The sequence below is a fragment of the Dendrobates tinctorius genome, unplaced genomic scaffold (assembly GCF_039654945.1).
Source record: "Dendrobates tinctorius isolate UK_male_01 unplaced genomic scaffold, ASM3965494v1 ptg000107l, whole genome shotgun sequence".
Lineage (NCBI taxonomy): Eukaryota > Metazoa > Chordata > Amphibia > Anura > Dendrobatidae > Dendrobates > Dendrobates tinctorius.
In genome coordinates this window covers 35,656,506-35,676,325 of record NW_027361775.1, presented here as the reverse complement: position 1 = coordinate 35,676,325, position 19,820 = coordinate 35,656,506, and the positions used below count along the sequence as shown (strand labels likewise).

Sequence of the window (19,820 nt, the reverse complement as noted above, 5' to 3'; positions counted from 1 at the left end):
AGGGGTGATTCACATGGAGTGGACTGCTGCAGGAGTCATTGGTTCAAGAGCCACCACACACAGACGTACGTATCCAGGACATAAGCTACAGGTGTCGCATTTCTTGTGTCAAGCCACTCATGACCAATATACAACACCAGCAGCTTCATACTTGGGCCAAGGAGAAAAAGAACTGGACTGTTGCTCAGTGGTCCAAGGTGTTTGTTTTCCGGTAAAAGTAAATTTTGCATTTCATTTGATAATCAAGGTCCAAGAGTCTGAAGAAAGAGTGGAGAGGCACACAATCCAAGCTGCTTGCGGTCTACTGTGAAGTTTCCACAATCAGTGAAGGTTTGGTGAGCCATTCATCTGCTGGTTTAGGTCCACTGTGTTTTATCAAGACCAAATTCAGCACAGCCATCTACCAGGAAATTTTAGAACACTTCATGATTCTTTCTGCCAACAAGCTTTTTGAGATGGAAATGGAAATTTCATTCTCCAGCAGGACTTGGCACCTGTCCACACTGCCAAAAGTACCAATACAAGGAATAAAAACAACAGCATCACTGTGCTTGATTGGCCAGCAAACTCACCTGACCTTAACCCCATAGAAAATTTATGGGGTATTGTTAAAAGGAGGATGAAAGACATCAGATCCAACCATACAGACGAGCTGTATGCTGCTATCAAAGCAACCTGGGCTTCCATAACACCTCAGCAGTGTCACAGGCTGATCACCTCCATTCCACACCACATTGTTGCAGTAATTGATGCAAAAGGGGCCCTGACCAAGTATTGCGTGCATTTACTCAACATATATTTCAGTAGGCCAACATTTCGGATTTGAAAATCAGTATTCCACCTGATGCTATAAAGTATTCTAATTTACTGAGATAATGACTTTTGGGTTTTCATTGGCTGTAAGCCATACTCATCAACATTAACAGAAATAAACACTTGAAATAGATCACTCTGTTTGTAATGACTCTATATAATGAGTTTCACTTTTTCTATTGAAAAACTGAAATAAATTAACAATTTGATGATATTCTAATTTTGTATGAAGCACTTGTATATACAGTGGGTATGGAAAGTATTCTGACCCCTTTAAATTTTTCACTCTTTGTTTCATTGCTGCCATTTGGAAAATTCAAGAAAGTTCACTTTTTTTTTTTTAATTCTCATTAATGTACACTCTGCACCCCATCTTGACTGAAAAAAAACAGAAATGCAGACATGTTTGCAAATTTATTAAAAAAGAAAAGCTGAAATATCACATGGTCATAAGTATTCAGACCCTTTGCTCAGTATTGAGTAGAGGCACCCTTTTGAGCTAGTATAGCCATGAGTCTTCTTGGGAATGATACAACAATTTTTTCACACCTGGATTTGGGGATCCTCTGCCATTCTTCCTTTCAGGTGCTCTCCAGACCCATCAGGTTGGATGGTGAACGTTGGTGGACAGCCATTTTCTGGTCTCTCAAGAGATGCTCAATTGGCTTTAGGTCAGGGCTATGGCTGGGCCAGTCAAGAATGGTCACAGAGTTGTTCCAAAGCCACTCCTCTGTTATTTTAGCTGTGTGCTTAGGGTCACTGTCTTGTTGGAAGGTAAACCAAGTCTGAGGTCCAGAGCACTCTGGAAGAGGTTTTCATCCAGGATATCTCTGTACTTTGCAGTATTCATGTTTCCTTCAATTGCAACCAGTCGTCCTGTCCCTGCAGCTGAAAAACACCCCCATAGCATGATGCTGCCACCACCATGATTCATTGTTGGGATTGTATTGGGCAGGTGATGAGCACTGCCTGCTTTTCTCCGCACATACCGCTTAGAATTACTACCAAAAATTTCTATCTTTGTCTCATCAGACCAGAGAATCTTATTTCTCAAAGTCTGGGAGACCTTCATTTTTATTTTTTAGCAAACTCTATGCAGGCTTTCATATGTCTTGCACTGAGGAGAGGCTTCCATCGGGCCACTCTGCCATAACGGCCTGACTGGTGGAGGGCAGCAGTGATAGTTGACTTTGTGGAACTTTCTCCCATCTCCATATTACATCTGTGGAGCTCAGCCACAGTGATCTTGAGGTTCTTCTTTACCTCTCTCACCAAGGCTCTTCACTCACGATTGCTTAGTTTAGCCAGACAGCCAAGTCTAGGAAGACTTCTGGTGGTCCCAAACTTCTTCCATTTAAGGATTATGGGGGCCACTGTGCTCTTAGGAACCTAGAGTACTGCAGAAATTCTTTTGTAACCTTGGCCAGATCTGTGCCTTGCCACAATTCTGTCTCTGAGCTCCTTGGCCAGCTCCTTTGACCTCATGATTCTCATTTGGTCTGACATGCACTGTGAGCTGTGAGGTCTTATATAGACAGGTGTGTGCCTTTACAAATGAAGGCCTATCAGTTTAATTAAACACAGCTGGACTCCAATAAAGAAGTAGAACCATCTCAAGGAGTTTCAGAAGAAAATGGACAGCATGTGACTTAAATATGAATGTCTGAGCAAAGGTTCTGAATACTTATGACCATGTGATATTTCCGTTTTTCCTTTTTTTTAAATTTGCAAAAATTTCTTCATTTCTGTTTTTTTTCAAGATAGGGTGCAGAGTGTATATTAATGAGAAAAAAATGAACTTTTTTGAATTTACCAATTGCCTGCAATGAAACAAAGAGTGAAAAATTTAAAGGGGTCTAAATACTTTCCGTACCCACTGCGTGTGTGTGTATAAATATACATATATATATATATATATATATATATATATATACACTCACTGGCCACTTTATTAGGTACACCATGCTAGTAACGGGTTGGACCCCCTTTTGCCTTCAGAACTGCCTCAATTCTTCGTGGCAGAGATTCAACAAGGTGCTGGAAGCATTCCTCAGAGATTTTGGACCATATTGACATGATGGCATCACACAGTTGGCGCAGATTTGTCGGCTGCACATCCCTGATGCGAATCTCCCATTCCACCACATCCCAAAGATGCTCTATTGGATTGAGATCTGGTGACTGAGGAGGCCATTTGAGTACAGTGAACTCATTGTCATGTTCAAGAAACCAATCTGAGATGATTCGAGCTTTATGACATGGCGCATTATCCTGCTGAAAGTAGCCATCAGATGCCTGTTCTTAGCTGAGAGGAGTGGTACCCAGTGTGGTCTTCTGCTGCTGTAGCCCATCTGCCTCAAAGTTCGACGCACTGTGCGTTCAGAGATGCTCTTCTGCCTACCTTGGTTGTAACGGGTGGCAATTTGAGTCACTGTTGCCTTTCTATCAGCTCGAACCAGTATGCCCATTCTCCTCTGACCTCTGGCATCAACAAGGCATTTCCGGCCACAGAACTGCCGCTCACTGGATTTTTTTTCTTTTTCGGACCATTCTCTGTAAACCCTAGAGATGGTTGTGCGTGAAAATCCCAGTAGATCAGCAGTTTCTGAAATACTCAGACCAGCCCTTCTGGCACCAACAATCATGCCACGTTCAAAGGCACTCAAATCACCTTTCTTCCCCATACTGATGCTCGGTTTGAACTGCAGGAGATTGTCTTGACCATGTCTACATGCCTAAATGCACTGAGTTGCCGCCATGTGATTGGCTGATTAGAAATTAAGTCTTAACACACAGTTGGACAGGTGTACCTAATAAAGTGGCCAGTGAGTGTATATATATACTGTGTATATATATACAGTATATATATATTGTGGTGTAGTAACCACTATGTCCACTAGGGGGTGCTGTGTGGAGGTTCCAAGAGAAAGGATGAGTGGCAGAATCCTGAAAGATGGTTATGTATCTCAAAGTGGGTGGCTTTGAGATGGAGACTTAGTTATGTGTATTGATCAGCAATGATATTGCTGAAGTGTTATTTCAAGATATAAGGGAGAAGTCTCCAGGTAACTCGGGAGTTGGGCGGGCCGGTTTCCTACAAACCCACCCAGGGGTGTGTCTGAAAACGCCTGTTGTAAAAGGCTATGTGAATGCCTGAAGGACCTGTGATGAGGTCATAGTCATGTGACCCGGTGGGCATGGCTATGGACCATATAATGTGGCCAGGGTAGGTCACATGTGGTGAATGCTGGGACCTGATTGGTCCAGTTTGGAAGGTCTCATGCAAAGAGACGTCTGTCTTCCTAACAGCACGTGTGGTCGCTGTGTAATGGCTGCCAGAGCCTGAGAGTTCCCTGGAGTGATATGGATGTCTGCAGCATGAATGAAGCAGCCGTGAGAGAACCCTGACGGGGTGAGATAATACTGAGGCTGAAGGGCCTGTATGCTGGACATTTGCATAACCTATGTGATATAAGGATTACAGAGTGAAACTCTATGGACGCTATGCAGTTGTTATTATTATTATTATTATTATTTATTGTTATAGCGCCATTTATTCCATGGCGCTTTACATGTAGGGAGGGGTATACATAAAAACAAGTACAATAATGTTGAACAATACAAGTCATAACTGGTACAGGAGGAGAGAGGACCCTGCCCGCGAAGGCTCACAATCTGCAAGGGATGGGTGAAAATACAGTAGGCGAGGGTAGAGCTGGTCATGCAGCGGTTTGGTTGATCGGTGGTTACTGCAGGTTATAGGCTTGTCGGAAGAGGTGGGTCTTCAGGCTCTTTTTGAAGGTTTCGATGGTAGGTGAGAGTCTGATATGTTGTGGTAGAGAGTTCCAGAGTAGGGGTGATGCACGAGAGAAATCTTGTATGCGATTGTGGGAAGAGGAGATAAGAGGGGAGTAGAGAAGGAGATCTTGTGAGGATCGGAGGTTGCGTGCAGGAAAGTACCGGGAGACAAGGTCACAGATGTATGGAGGAGACAGGTTGTGGATGGTTTGTATGTCATGGTTAGGGTTTTGTACTGGAGTCTCTGGGCAATGGGGAGCCAGTGAAGGGATTGACAGAGGGGAGAAGCTGGGGAATAGCGGGGGGACAGGTGTATTAGTCGGGCAGCGGAGTTTAGAATAGATTGGAGGGGTGCGAGAGTGTTCGAGGGGAGGCCACTGAGCAGGAGGTTGCAGTAGTCAAGGCGAGAGATAATGAGGGCATGGACTAGGGTTTTTGCAGATTCTTGGTTGAGGAATGAACGGATTCGTCAAATATTTTTGAGTTGAAGTCGGCAGGAAGTGGAAAGGGCTTGGATATGTGGTTTGAAGGAGAGATCAGCATCAAGGATTACCCCGAGGCAGCGAGCTTGTGGGACTGGGGAGAGTGGGCAGCCATTTACTGTAATGGATAGGTTCGTTGGGGGGGTCACGTGAGATGGGGGAAAGATGATGAATTCTGTTTTCTCCATGTTAAGTTTCAGAAATCTGGTAGAGAAGAAGGATGAAATAGTGGACAGACATTGAGGGATTCTGGTTAGCAGGGAGGTGATATCTGGTCCAGAGATGTAGATCTGTGTGTCATCAGCATAGAGATGATACTGGAAGCCATGAGATTCTATAAGCTGTCCCAGGCCAAAGGTGTAAATGGAGAAGAGCAGGGGTCCTAGGACTGAACCTTGTGGGACTCTGACAGATAGGGGGTGAGGTGAGGAGGTGGTGTGTGAGTGGGAGACGCTGAATGTCCGGTCTGTTAGGTATGATGAGATCCAGGACAAGGCCAAGTCTGTGATGCCAAGGCATGAGAGGGTCTGTAATAGTAGGGAATGGTCCACTGTGTCAAAGGCAGCCGACAGGTCCAGGAGGAGGAGGACAGAGTAGTGTCGCTTGCTCTTGGTGGTTAAGAGGTCATTGGTGACCTTAGTAAGGGCAGTTTCGGTGGAGTGGTGTGACCGGAAGCCAGATTGTAAGCGGTCGAAGAGGGAGCAAGAAGAGAGATGGGAGGACAGTTCAAGGTAGACGTGTTGTTCCAGTAGCTTGGAGGCATAGGGGAGAAGTGATGAAGCTATGTTGCCTCTGTGATGGTTTATGGTGTTTAATAAACCGCATGGACTGTGTTATGGCTTATGAAGACCCGGGCTGGATCTGTTTTTGTTTGCTGCAAGCAAGAATCCCCTAAGTAGATGACAGCGCTACCTCACAATATATATATATGGATCGCACGCCAGGGCAGTGGGGTACTCGGTACCGGGCCAGTATCACAGAGGGAAGTGTCACAGTAGCGGTGACCCGGTCTGTGGCCCTGGGCGTCTATGTAAAAGGGGTTAAGTGTGGCTGGTTAAAGTTTATAAGTGGATGATACGTGACGCCACCTGTGGTGCTCGGCAATAAAGGGGTTAAGCCAACGCTGCAAACAGATCATCTGGGACAGATGGTGTGGTGCAGCAATGATGTTGTAGCCCTCCACAGGTAGGGCTGCAGTCCCAGGGCAGAGTAGATGAAGAGGATAGGGGTTAAGGAAGAGGGTGTAGTGTCTGGCACAGAGATGTAGCAGTGCTGGAGAGTTTCCAGGAAGAAGGCAATGACACAATAGGTTGCAGTTTCCTTTACCTTTTCTTTGCTTGGTAAATGCAGTCCAGAATTCCAGATTACAGATGGAACAGAGGCTGGCCGGCCTGGAAGCAACTTAGGAATCTCTCTATCAGATGGGTTGTGTAGTCTCCTTTCTAGCGCTTATCTTAGGGACTTGCAGTACTGTGTTACACTGAAGTTCCACTTGCTTGTTCTCATTTAGAACTCCCTCGTATGGCAGACAGCTGTAGCCTTGTTCTTCTTCTGGCTCACCCGTTGCTGTTGTGCCTTCGAGTCTTATGTGGGAGCAGAGCATTTACAGCTTCCTATTCCTCCGGTTTCTGCTGCAGGAACATCAGTATCCGTAAAACCTTGGAGACCGGACTCCAGATCATGCGCTATAGCTAGAAGTGAGCTCTGAACTCTGCTCAATCTTCCAGCTCCTCTCCTCACATCCACACACGTTGCCCTCCTCACACGAACTCCCTCAATTTCCCTTCCCGGCCCCAGAGAGTAGCTCTTCCCCCATTTTTGGTTCAGAGCTCCCTCTGCTGGCCTGGAATGAGAACTGTGTTGTGTGCTGTGATTAACTGACAGAGAGACCCTTCATTGCTTCCAAGCATGACATCACACTCCCTAGGAGGAAGGTAATGCCACTGTTGTGACCATACTCCTGGGGGCGCCACATTTATATATGTGTATATATATATATATATATATATATACTAGCTGAAGAGCCCGGCGTTGCCTGGGCATAGTAACCAACTGTGGTTAGTTATAACAAATTATAATGATTATATTGCACATAAAAACCGTGCATCTAATCCTATCCTGTGTGATACTGCCTGCTGAGCCATGTGTCTAATCCTCTCCTGTGTGATACTGACTGCTGAGCTGTGTATCTAATCCTATCCTGTGTGATACTGACTGCTGAGCCATGTATCTAATCCTACCCTGATACTGGGCTCCCCCTGCAATCTGTGTCAGAGGGTGGTCTGTGTTGTCACGGTAATAAATTGTGTTATTTCCAGCTTTACAGAAGGACGATAACACCATAGAAATGATAAGAATAATAGGCCTCAGTTACCACAATGTCTACAAAGAAAACTGTTGCTGATAGCAACCAATCACAGCTCATTTTTCATCTTTTAAACAGCTCTGGGACAGCGTGGCGAGTTTTGAGTGGCGACTTTTTTGTTTCGACTTTTATGTGGCAAATACATACATCCATTTACGGAAAGTCACTGCAAAATATGAAGTAACGGTATGGTAGGGATAAATGCAAAGCTATCAGCATGCTCATTAAATTGCTCAACACTTTCCCTGGCAAACAAAAAAGGGTCTGACTTGAATGTGGTCGTACTGACTACTCTGATTTCACATTTCAGTTAATAACTATGAGCCTTGTGTATGTGACATCTAGCAATTTTTTTTTTAGTGACTGTAGAACAACTAGCACAAAATGCAGTATGTAATTATGGAGGATATACACTGGATAATTCCACTTTGCAATGTAACTCAAAGTGCACCAACGACACATACTGCAAGAACAATGCCATCTGTCTGCTTGTTAATGGAGAGCGTACCTGCAGGTATGTAGATACGCTAACATTTCAATTCATGTTCAGAGTGACAGGTCTAATGCTGAACTGCAAGAAATTTCCTAAATTGTATTGAAAAGTAATAATGTAGTATAGTAATAGTGGCCCAGTAATAAAAAATCAGCTTTAGTAAACATTGAAAAAGGACATTACAAATGTGGGAGCTATAGCCCAGAAAAGAAGGGCAAAAATATAAGAGGGATTGAATGGGATGAGGTTCTATCAGATGAATCCCAGCAGATAGCTTCTTAATGCCTGAAGAAATACTTGTGTGCATGATCCCATGTGGTCACTCCTCCAATGCTTTCACTATGTTATACTTCTTATTAGGGTAGTGGGTGGTCTCCAACTGAATGATATTAGCAGATTTTAGGACTTTATGGGTGCACTCACACATTGCAAAATGTTACAGCTCACAGTTGCTTCAATACCATATCTAGCCTGAGGCATAAACACAAGAAAAATACATGGTTTTGATAATATGTTATCATAATTGTTATTCTAATAATCGTACCAGATTTCTGTAAAGGTCATGAAATAAACTCATAGGGCTTTTATGGTGTGTCACTGACTCACCATGTAAATATACTACCCCATGATCATATTCACTTTTTTTTTCAGATTTTCAGATTTCATCAATATCTTATACATTAGTCTGTGTAAGTCTAAGCACAGCATAATTGTGGGAATGACACATCCTAGAAATAAGCTAGAGAATAATTCTTCTTTCTGATCAGCTATTTCCTTACATTTTGAACAACATGAGTATGTAAATAAGCCAGTATTTTTCTTTTAGCTGTAAACCATTCTCTATCTATGTCACATCTGGACTACAATGTGAGCATCTCTCCATGAGCCTGGGTCCCTTCTTTGGCATATTATTTGGAGCTTTGGGCTTCCTTCTTCTGCTGCTCCTGGGAATCTGGTTTGCAGTTCATTGGTATCGAAAGAGAAAAGAGAATGAGGGATATGCAGATGAGTAAGTGACAACTGGTTCACACTTATAATGTAAACTACAGTAGAAAAAAATTACTTGTTATAAGGATAGCATTTCATATTAAATATTACAAAGTTAACCAATTAGTAGTGCTTGTGCTGCTCAAAGTAAAAGTGGTACTGACAGAATGGCCATTATCCACCATTTGAAAAACATAAAGAAGGTTTTTTTAAGTTTCGCTGTCACGCTCGGAGATGGCTATGTCCGGAGGACGACACAGCACATAAGTACAACGGGATAGATAAGCAGAGAGGATCAGGGATGGGACACCTCCTGACACCAACCTGTGCCTGTCCCTAAGTTTCCCTAATTTCCTATGCCCGCCTTTTATGTGCCTAGTTCCTGACTGTCACCTCTACTTAAAAGGATATGACTCAGATCAGAATCTGCTGCTAAGCTCCACAGCAGCAGAGTAAATGGCATCAGGATAACAGAAGTCCACAGTTACAGGTGAGGTCCACACACCTAGCTAGTCTGCATAGAAGAAAACTCTATAACCAACAATCAGCTGACGGGTCATGTGACTATTTAAAGGGAGGTGGGAGTAGTTACCAACCAACATAAGCTGACTAGCCTAAAAGAAACTGCAAGCAAGAGACTGAAATTAACTCTTGCTGGACCAAAGGATAAAAAAAATAAATTCCAGCAGACCCAGAGCTGCCACGAATCACGTAAGAATTTGTGATACTGGCTCAATGTATTATAGTGCAGTGGGAGGCAGATTTAGACTCACGAAGCATGCCCTGTGGACAAAACCGGTGTAAAGAACTACAATGTAAGGTATAGGGTAAGAACTATGTTGCGTTAAGTTGTTATAGTTTATTTGTAAAATATGAAGAGGGGTCTTAAAGGGGTACTGCGGGGAAATAAAAAAATTATTGCAATGACCATATTCATAAAATATTAAGGTAACATGAATAGTGCTGTTTTCAACCCTCACACTACCTCTAATTCTGTGTGACGTTGTAGCTCCTCCTCACTGACCTCCCTCAATATATGTGGCGGTGTGTCACACACCTGGGGGCGTGGAATTCTCTCTGCTAGCAGCAGCCAACCCCCTGATACTATCTTATTGTATGCAATCTGATATTGGGGGCATGGCATGGGAGTGGTTTGCTCCCAGCTGTTAGTAGCAGTCTGCCACTTAATACTATCTGCTTGTATATGGCCTGATATTATCAGGGGCTTGGCTGCTACTACTAGCAGCTGGAAGCAGACAATACTCATGCCACGCCCCCAATATCAAACTGTGTACAAGCAAATAGTACGGAGGGCAGGCCACAGCAGCAGGGAGCATACCACACCCATCGATGTGTGATATAATGTCCCATAAAGTGGGGGGAGCAGTGAAGAGCAGCTACAGCATCACACAGAATTAAAAGTAGTGTGGAGGTGGAACACAGCACCATCCATGTTATCGTAATAGTTTATGAAGGTATGGCCATTACAATAATTTTTTATCTCCCCAAAGTAGCCATTTAATAAACTGTCTGAAGTACTCCAGGTATATGGCAAAAGGTTGTTTAGGTGAAAAGGATTATATGGATTAATTTGGGGCACACACTGGGGGTTTTCCATATTTTAATGCCAAACAGTTCACAGCACTCATCATCTCTAAGTTTATAGCAACTTCTACATGCTGTTTTTCACACCATCTAATGCTATTCTAATGATTTTAATTATTTTTTTAATTATTTTCTTAATAAGAACATACAAATCTCGATTTAACTGGAAAACATCTCTATTTTCAAGTAAGTGTGGATCTTATTTCCTAATATTATTACATATATTTCAATTTATTAATATTGCACTTGTTTATGTTATCATTTCTCATGTTGATCTTTTTTTTAGCCTTTGAGCGGTTTGGAGAATCAGAAATTTCAACTTTAGATCAAGGCATTAAATCTCCACATTTGGTCGACTGGAAACCTCAGCTTGAAAATGTCGACTGTTCAGCAGAGGTATGATAGCTAGTGTCGGACAGGGGTTGCCTAGGGCCCACCAGTAACATTGACTTTGAGGGGCCAATTTTCACCTGCATGCAAATATTATATCACTTTCATTCACAAATTTACCTTTATCACTATATAATAATAAACTGGGTACCGTAGTTTGGTAAATAAATGATAATATGCTGCTTTTTTCTGTACAGAGTGAATCAAGTGAAGTATGTCAAGTACTGTCTATACAGTGAGGTCGGGGGCCCAGGTCTGCACAGGGGCCCTCCGGGGAAATCCCCTGTCACCCCATGTGTCTGTCCAACCCTGATGATAGCTAATATGCTGTGTCTTCAAAATAACAGTACAAATTAGCATTAGGAATTCCATTCATCTGCTTTATTTAGAAAAAAAGTAATTAATACCACAAATCCAATACATGACAGACACCAGCAGTTTCAGACAGACCCTAATGATTTATCATGTCATCTGTCAGGTTTTGTTTTGTTTTCACAAGAAAGAAATAGTGTAGCTTGTAGTTTATGTATTTATAGTTCCAGGAAAATAATATGCAAATTGCCTCTTCAGAGCCAAATCAGTTCTCCTACTTTGCACTGACGAGGGCCAATAGCCGGAAACACCGTGTCTGCAAATTGAGATTCTGATTTGGCTTTTATCCTAAGTCATATTACAAGACTCGTTAAAGGGTTGATTGTAACGTGTAGGATCGCTACTACCAACAGGTGGCGTTATAGAGTTCAAGTCCTCTTCCTCTCTGAAGAGGCAATTTGCATATTATTTTCCCAGAGGAGCAATTGCACGGCGAATAAGCCTCCTTACCTTGACAAGCCCGAGCTCGCATGTCACTCTCCAAAAGGAGAAACCTTACCCCTTAGACCTCAGTCCAGAGCCTCTCACCTAGCCAAGTCAGATCTCATACTTTGCAATGACAAGGGCCAATAGCTCGAAACACCGTGTCTGCAAATTGAGATTCTGATTTGGCTTTTATCCTAAGTCAAATTACAAGACTCGTTAAAGGGTTGATTGTGACTTGTAGGATCGCTACTACCAACATTTGGCGCTATAGCGTTCAAGTCCTCTTCCTCTCTGAAGAGGCAATTTGCATATTAGTTCCAGGAATGAATAAATGGAGAGGTAGAGAGTACACTGCGCAGGAAACACCCACTAAGGTCTGACATTGCAGCACCACCTGCAGGAATGTTGGAGAAAGCAAAAAAAAAAATTAGTTATCAACACAGTGCACCATCAACCTATAAGGGTGCAAACATTTTCTTTATGATAGAAGTGCATATAAGATTAAAGATACCAGGCACAAGATTTTTTGGTTCACATTGTCAGATTGAACTAATCCCAAAGGGGTATTGCTATCTGAGACATTCATAGCATTTTTAAAGTATATACCCTAAATGTATAACAAGTGGCAATTCCATATCCAAAACTCCAACCTATCAGGAGAATGGCAGTCATCTTCTTTCCCATTCATACTGCTGAAAGGCAGAGACCATATGTGCGACTCTCTTCAGTATAGTTTAAATGATATGGTAAAACCGAATTACCTTGGCAGCAGCTGCACAGGTGCATGGCCACCTCTCCGCCTCATTTACTACTTACTGGAGTCAGGTCAAAATGAGTTGTCCATTCCTGGTTAAAAGAAATATTTACCAGCCCTGCCCCTGCAGCTTATTCAGGGGTCTTGGCCAATACGGAGCACTTTATGTCCATGGCCCATCATTGGATGCTCTAATGTGCCGCTGGTCGATTCCTGCCCTCTACAGACTACAATAGAGCATATTAGGTAAAATGTGCAGGTTTTGGGAATGACTGGTCAAAAGAATCTAATATTTGCAAAACTTTTCGCTGATAATTCTTTGCATGTTTTCTTTCAGGTCAAAATAAAGCGACCAGAAATCAACACTGATTCGCTGAAGAGAGAATAGAAATCCGAACAAAATGAATATATTTCTATGATGTTTTAGTTGAGTATCTAAAATTGAGATATATTTTATGTGCAGAGAACAAAGATTTTATAATGATTGAAAGACATATTTGATTATGAATGTATAAGACACTGAACTCCTTGTATTGGTATTGCACTTTGCAAAATACATTAAAAATATTTGGTAATATGAACGGTATCCTTAGGGACACAATGCTGCCTTATCAGACCTGTTTATTTGTGTTTTACACTATTGCCCAAATTCCCTTAATTAATGAGCATTTATGTGCTATTGCTTTTATTGTTTTGCCAAAATGAAATTGTTTAAAAGCTGGCTTTACAGATGATAGTTCGAAAAATGGGAAGTCGCAGCTTTTTTTAATTATATGGGATTCAGTCCAGTTTAATTATATTTACGAATAAATATCTCAGAAACTTGAACAAATTCGCAGGGATTTATCTATATTATAATACACTGTGCACCTTGTATACCTTCAGTAATCAGACATCTATTTTTTATCAGATTTTTGAAAATTGATTTAAGAAATATTTATATTTTACACTCTAAATGTTGAATTTCTGAAGCAATGCAATAGGGCTCATTGGCTACAATATAAAGGAACTGTACAATTATATTGTGATTTTAACACATTTTTGAATGCATTACTGATATATCTGGTAATTTTAATAAAGAATATGCATATTTATTTCAGCTTGCCTTGTAAATTGTGTTGACACAATAGCACTGTACATTGTATTGTGTACAAGAAAATGTTTATATTTATGGGTGAGACCAAACTTATATCTGGGAGCCTCAATAGAGAAAAGTGCATTTGATTATGTGCCCTAAATAAGCAATACTCAGTGTGAAAAAGAACATAATGTTTAAGGCAATCTACTATACTGATTAAGCAGAGGAGAGTTTTTTTTATCTTGTGTACAAATTTAGGGTCCCGTTACACTAAGCGACGCACCAGCGATCCCGACAACGATACAACTTGGTAGCTGGTGCATCGCTACATGGTCGCTAGCAAGCCGTCAAACAGGCAGATCTCTTCAACAACGCAGCAATGATATGGCGATCCGTATAACAACCTTGGCGGTCGTTGGGACCTTGTCACACAGCAGCTATTCTGACGACTCGTGCTTGCGTTCCTGAGTTCTGCGTCACCAACGAAGTCCCTCGTCGGCATCAAACGCAGCGATGCATGCTGGCCAGCGGGACGCCAACGATCAAAAAATGGCCCAGGACATTCGAGCACGATCAGCAATATCCAGCGGGGGAGCCGGGCGCCGCTATGTGTCACATGCAGCGAGATCGCTGGCGAGGTCGCTGTTGTGTCACAAAATCGCTAATGATCTCGCTATGTGTGACAGGGCCTTAATACTCAATTATCGCATTTACTGTTTCATTCATTAGGAGATTTTGATGCAGGTAAAGAAAATGTGCAGGAAAATGAAGGTTAGGCCGCATGCAAACATCCAGTATTTAGTGAGTTTTTTTACCTCAGTATTTGTAAGCCAAAAGGAGTGGGTTATAAATCCAGAAGTAGTGACGTGTTTCTGGATCGCCCGCCAGGGCAGTGGGGTACTCGGTACCAGGCCGGTATCTCAGAGGGATGTGTCACAGTGGCGGTGACCCGGTCCGTGGCCCTGGGTGTCCATGTAAAAGGGGTAAAGAGGGGCTGGTTAAAGTTTATAAGTGGATGATACGTGATGCCACCTGTGGTGCTCGGCAATGAAGGGGTTAAGCCGACGCTGCAGGCAGATCCTCTGGGACAGATGGTATAAGGCAGCAAGATGTAATAGCTCCCCACAGGTAGACCTGTAGTCCCAGGGCAGTGGTAATAGGGGTTGAGGAAGAGGGTGTAGTGTCTGGCACAGAGATGTAGCAGTGCTGGAGGGTTTGCAGGAAGAATGCAATGACACAACAGGGTGCAGTTTCCGTTACCTTTACTGTGCTTTGTAAGTGCAGTCCAGGGTCCAGATTACAGATGGAACAGAGGCTGGCCAGCTTGGAAGCAACTTAGGAATCTCTTTATGCAGATGGGTTGTGTAGTCTACTTTCTAGCGCTTTCTGAGGTACTTGCAGTACTGTGTTACACTGAAGTTCCACTTGCTTGTTCTCTTTTAGAACTCCCTCGTATGGCAGACAGCTATAGCCTCCTTCTTCTGGCTCACACGTTGCTGTTGTGCCTCCGAGTCTTATGTGGGAACAGAGCATTTACAGCTTCCTATTCCTCTGGTTTCTGCTGCAGGAACATCAGTATCCATACAACCTTGGAGACCGGACTCCAGACCATGCACTACAGCTAGAAGTGATCCTGAATTCTGCTCAATCCTCCAGCTCGTCTCCTCAAGTCCACACACGTTTCCCTCACACGAACTAACTAATTTCCCCTTCCTGGCCCCCAGAAAGCAGCTCCTCCCCCCGTTTTGGTTCGGAGCTCCCCCTGCTGGCCTGAGTGGGAACTGTGCTGTGTGTTGTGTTTACCTCATAGAGAGACCCTTCATTGCTTCCAAGCATGACATCACACTCCCTAGGAGGAAGGTAATGCCACTGTGGCGACCATACTCCTGGGGGCACCACATTTCTATTATACTTTTCCTCTGACCATTCCACTCCTGGTTTTGACTTACAAATACTGGGGTAAAAAACTCACCAAAAACTCAATGTGTGCACATGGCCTTATAAAGAAGATGTCACTTAGGCCCTACATAAGGCCCCCATCACACGCCTTCTTAAAAAAAAAACATATGCGCGAGACTGTTCATTTTTACTATCCATGTAGTTTTCTTTTGGCCGTCTCCATGTGTACCATCTGTGTGTATGTGTGTACAATCCATGTGCTGTCCTTGTGGCATCCATGTGCCATCTGTGTAGCATGTATCAGCATAAAATTGAGAATAAAAATTAGAGTTTTTTTGTGTGTGACGGCTCAGTGTCAATCTGGCCACCTCTACGTGGGAATTATGCAAGACATACTATTCCTTTTGTTTCCTGTTGATTCTGTACTGCGCTAACCCTCTCTGTGTATGACTCATTGCCTGTGACCTGACTATTCTCTGCTCACCCCTTTTGTACTTTGCAGCTATCTCCGTGTATGACTCATTGGCTACTTCCTGACTATCCTTCCTGTTTAATCCTCTGGTTTTGTCGTGCTATCTCATGCTTTGACCCCGGCCTGATGTTTTCATCCCTGTCTATGCCCCTTGGGAACTTTGTCCCGTAGTTACCCTGCTAGGAGTTTTCCTGCAGCTCCTAGCTCTCTGAGGTTTAGGCCATGCCCCCAGCAGTCACGTGCTTCAGGTCCTGCTGTTCTAAAGTACGCACCTTCTCTGCTGCTGCCCGCTCCACAGGTATCTCTGAGCACAGTTTGTTTTACTCAGGACATGCGCACTGGCTCAATGAGCAAGTTCAGTGCTGTGTTCCTGACAGTATCCTTCCACCTTTCACCTCACAGCTTCAGCTGTAGCTTCTGAGAGGCTGTAACTTCTGATGTCTTTATCCCAGTTCAACCATCCAGGTGTCAGAATGTTCAGTCTGGATTAAGGAATAAAGCCAGATACAATTCTTGATAAAAGAACCTCTTGTGTGCTTTGTAGGTCGCTTCAATGTGTTACCAGAGTGGGAGCTCAGAGTTCCTGCGTCCTACACCAGCAGAGTTCAGGCTGGGAGTGGGAGGTTTTGATTATTGAGGGTGTTAATCTCAGGTCATTAGCAGAATGGAGGGCACTGGTAGGGTGGTAGACTGAGATGAGGGAGGAGGGTGGTGCTGAACCATGGAATGCTTTGTGGGTGACAGTGATAACTTTATTTTGAATAATCTTTGGATCCCTTGTTGTTCTTGTTGCTGCTACTGTTATTTTGATTGTTTACTGGTACAAAAGGATATGGAGGATATGTCAGTCATTATAAGCTTTGAAAAAGAACGTAGTGATGTTCAAAATGCGTTACCGCAGTAACATTGATATTTTTTCATCAATTTTTCAAATAAAGATGCTATTTTACAAAGCAGTGCTAAAATTTGCTAGAGTTATTATAATATTTCATGCAGTTTGAGAAATCTAAAATATTTTAAGACTGTCTAGTAAGTTTACATCACATACAGTGTTAGCTGACTTATTGTGTGCCAGAAATATGCGCCACAATTTTGCCAAAATGAATCGTGATTCTTTTCTGCCTTGGCACTCCCTTTTCAGAGAGGTCACACCCTTTTGAAGGACAATATGCACAAAGTGTCTAAAACTTACATCAAATAAAAGACAACCAAATCATGAAAGTTCTTGTGGTGCAAGTGGAATTAGAACATCCAGCTTGTTAACCCTAGAACGCATACCTGGGGCCTCGCAGGCCCGCCCTGTTAATTGTTTTCTATTTTCTGCAAGATTACTTTAGTTAGAATTCTGAAACTCTAGGTATTCCTCAGGTATATAGTTGTTTGTCATTTCCAGTTGTTCATTTATTTTTATGTTACAGGCATTTCGGTATAACAACTCTTTTTTGTGAATACTCACATACCTGGGGCCTTTTAGGCCCGTACTAGGTTTACATGTGATCCTAAGTCTTTTTGTCTTCACTGTTGCTGGGGAAGACTTTGACTCAGTCTTTATGACTCTGCTGTTGCTATGAAGAGTGTGAATTCTGCCTGACTACATGGTCATGTGATCTTGGGAAGGAGGCTCCCTCACAACGTCATGCGTCTTTGACATCATCATAGGTCCTGAACACTGTTCATTGTGTGCTACTTGCTGAATAGACTTTGGAGGAAGGAGTCAGCTTTCTTGTTTCTTGAAAAAAAAACTTTCTGAGTTCCAAAAATCCAAAAGCTTCTACTGCACCTAAAAGAAAGTAGTGACCTGCTGAAGGTGAGAGGAGGGGTCTGCACTTTACCCTTAGCACACACACTAACAAAGAGTGTACAACCCTGATTGTAATCTTTTTTTTTTTTTCATTTTAGTTTACTGACTTCTAAGGTTACAATGGCACAATCTACATCCAGGGGTTTGACTGACCAAGAAATCGAAGCAATCATTTTTGATAGTGATGAAGACAGTGAACTTTCTTTGTCTGATGAAGAGTACATGCCACCAGCTAATGTCTCTACTTCATCGTCCAGTGATTCTTCAGATGATGAAGAAGTAATGGATCCAGCAGAACGTGCAAATAGAACATCCAAAACTAATGTTTTTTGGAACAGTACTGCTGAGGTTCTTGGATGAACCCCATCACATAATATTGTAAGAGTTGCTCAAGGAACTGTAGGAATTCCACAATTCTTGTCCAAAAGAGATATGTTCTGTAAATTTTTTTCAGATGATATTGTAGATGATGTAGTTTTGTGTACTAACTTAGAAGGAAAACGTATCGCTTCAGGAAGAAAAAAAACATGGAAAAATATAACAAAAGAGGAACTGTATGCTTATATTCGCCTTACTCTTCTGGCAGGGAGTACAAAATCATGCGATGTTCCTATCAGAGAACTCTTTATGAACCCTTTTTCAGATCCACATTACAAAGCTACAATGTCAGTCAATAGATTTGAGGATATTCGGAGAAGCCTTTGTTTTGATGACAAGAGAACTCGTCCTGTCAGTTGTTGCGGTCATTAGTAAAGCAGAAAAGGAACCTTTGAAAAGAGATATTCCTGCAGCATGTTTACTGCAACTTTTATATAAAAAACTTTTAGACAAAAAAACATTATTATAAAGCGTTTTATCGAATGCGTATATTGGGCGTTTTAAGCCCGTTCAGTTACTTTTTTGGTTTTCTTTACACATAGTAATGTTTTGAATTATTCACATCTTAGGCTGTGTTCCCACTGGCGCTGAGGTCTGCCAGGAGGTGATCCGTAATGGATCTGATCTCTTGGCAACTCCAGTTAAGGCTGCTGGAATGCCGGGATTCCGCCAGCCTTAGCTGGGGTCACCAGGAGGTGAGATCCATTACAGATCTCCTCCTGGCAGACACCAGCGCTAGTGGGAATGCATTCTTACTTTGCAATTTTCAAATAAACTTTGAAAATTATTTTTGTTTGAGTTATTCCATGTTATTTGCACACGGGCCTAAAAGGCCCCAGGTATGTGAAAGTGTAGATTTTTATGGTCATGCGTTCTAGGGTTATATTGTGTGATCTTGTCCTCAGAATAATCTGTCTGCTGAAACTCGTAGAGATGTGTTTTATTGAAACAAAGAATTGTATATTGTAAAAAAAAACAAATTGTATTACATTTTTATTGTGTACAATATGAGATGAAGTGAATAGTCATAAGAATAATTAGAATTACAAGGTTAGGTCCACTAATTCTTTTGCAATACTTTAAATCAAATTTATTAAGCAAATTCAGAATTTAAATAACAATTCAAGAATAGATCCTATTCTTTAGAAACAACAAAACATTTTAGATTAAATATATCTATATATTTTATTTTTATAAATTTAGACTAAACAAAGTAGCTTCTATGCTTTTTACACAATACCTTTATAACATGAGAATTTGTGATACATCTTGAAGAAAACTAGAGAAAATTGATTATGTCCTTATATTTTGGAATTGATGAATTGAGTGTAAATATCCTTTACGTTACGCCTTAGCAAGTCCCAGACAATTACAACTATGCATTGTGCATGAATATCGTAATTTGTGGAGTCAGTTGACATTTTTAATCAGATCTATGTTCACTTTATATAGATCAAATTGGTTAGGTGTGCTTTTTCCTATTTGAGTGTTGGGTCTTGTTGCATTAAGCTGAAATTGGAGTAAAAATACTTGTTAATTAGATTTGTCCACTGCAGAAAAGATTAGAAATGAAAGAAAAAACACACATTTTTAAAGATATTGTCCAGTAGTATAAAAAAGCCATCTATTTGCCATAGGAGGTGTATTGTATTGCCAACCCTAATTACTCACAAGAGGTGATGAAAAGTTCCACACACATATTGGGTA

General features: G+C 41.9%; 1 protein-coding gene across 1 annotated transcript in view; it reads left to right on the top strand.

Moving 5' to 3' along the window:
• Positions 1-13,579, top strand: part of LOC141100710 (uncharacterized) — a 503,724-nt gene extending 490,145 nt beyond the window's left edge. The window contains exons 63-67 of the mRNA XM_073589357.1: positions 7,819-7,972; positions 8,778-8,960; positions 10,686-10,729; positions 10,830-10,939; positions 12,823-13,579. Coding sequence (XP_073445458.1) covers positions 7,819-7,972; positions 8,778-8,960; positions 10,686-10,729; positions 10,830-10,939; positions 12,823-12,873 — 542 coding nt within the window. The 3' untranslated portion in view covers positions 12,874-13,579. The remainder of the gene's footprint in view (positions 1-7,818; positions 7,973-8,777; positions 8,961-10,685; positions 10,730-10,829; positions 10,940-12,822) is intronic.
• Positions 13,580-19,820: the final 6,241 nt, after the last annotated feature.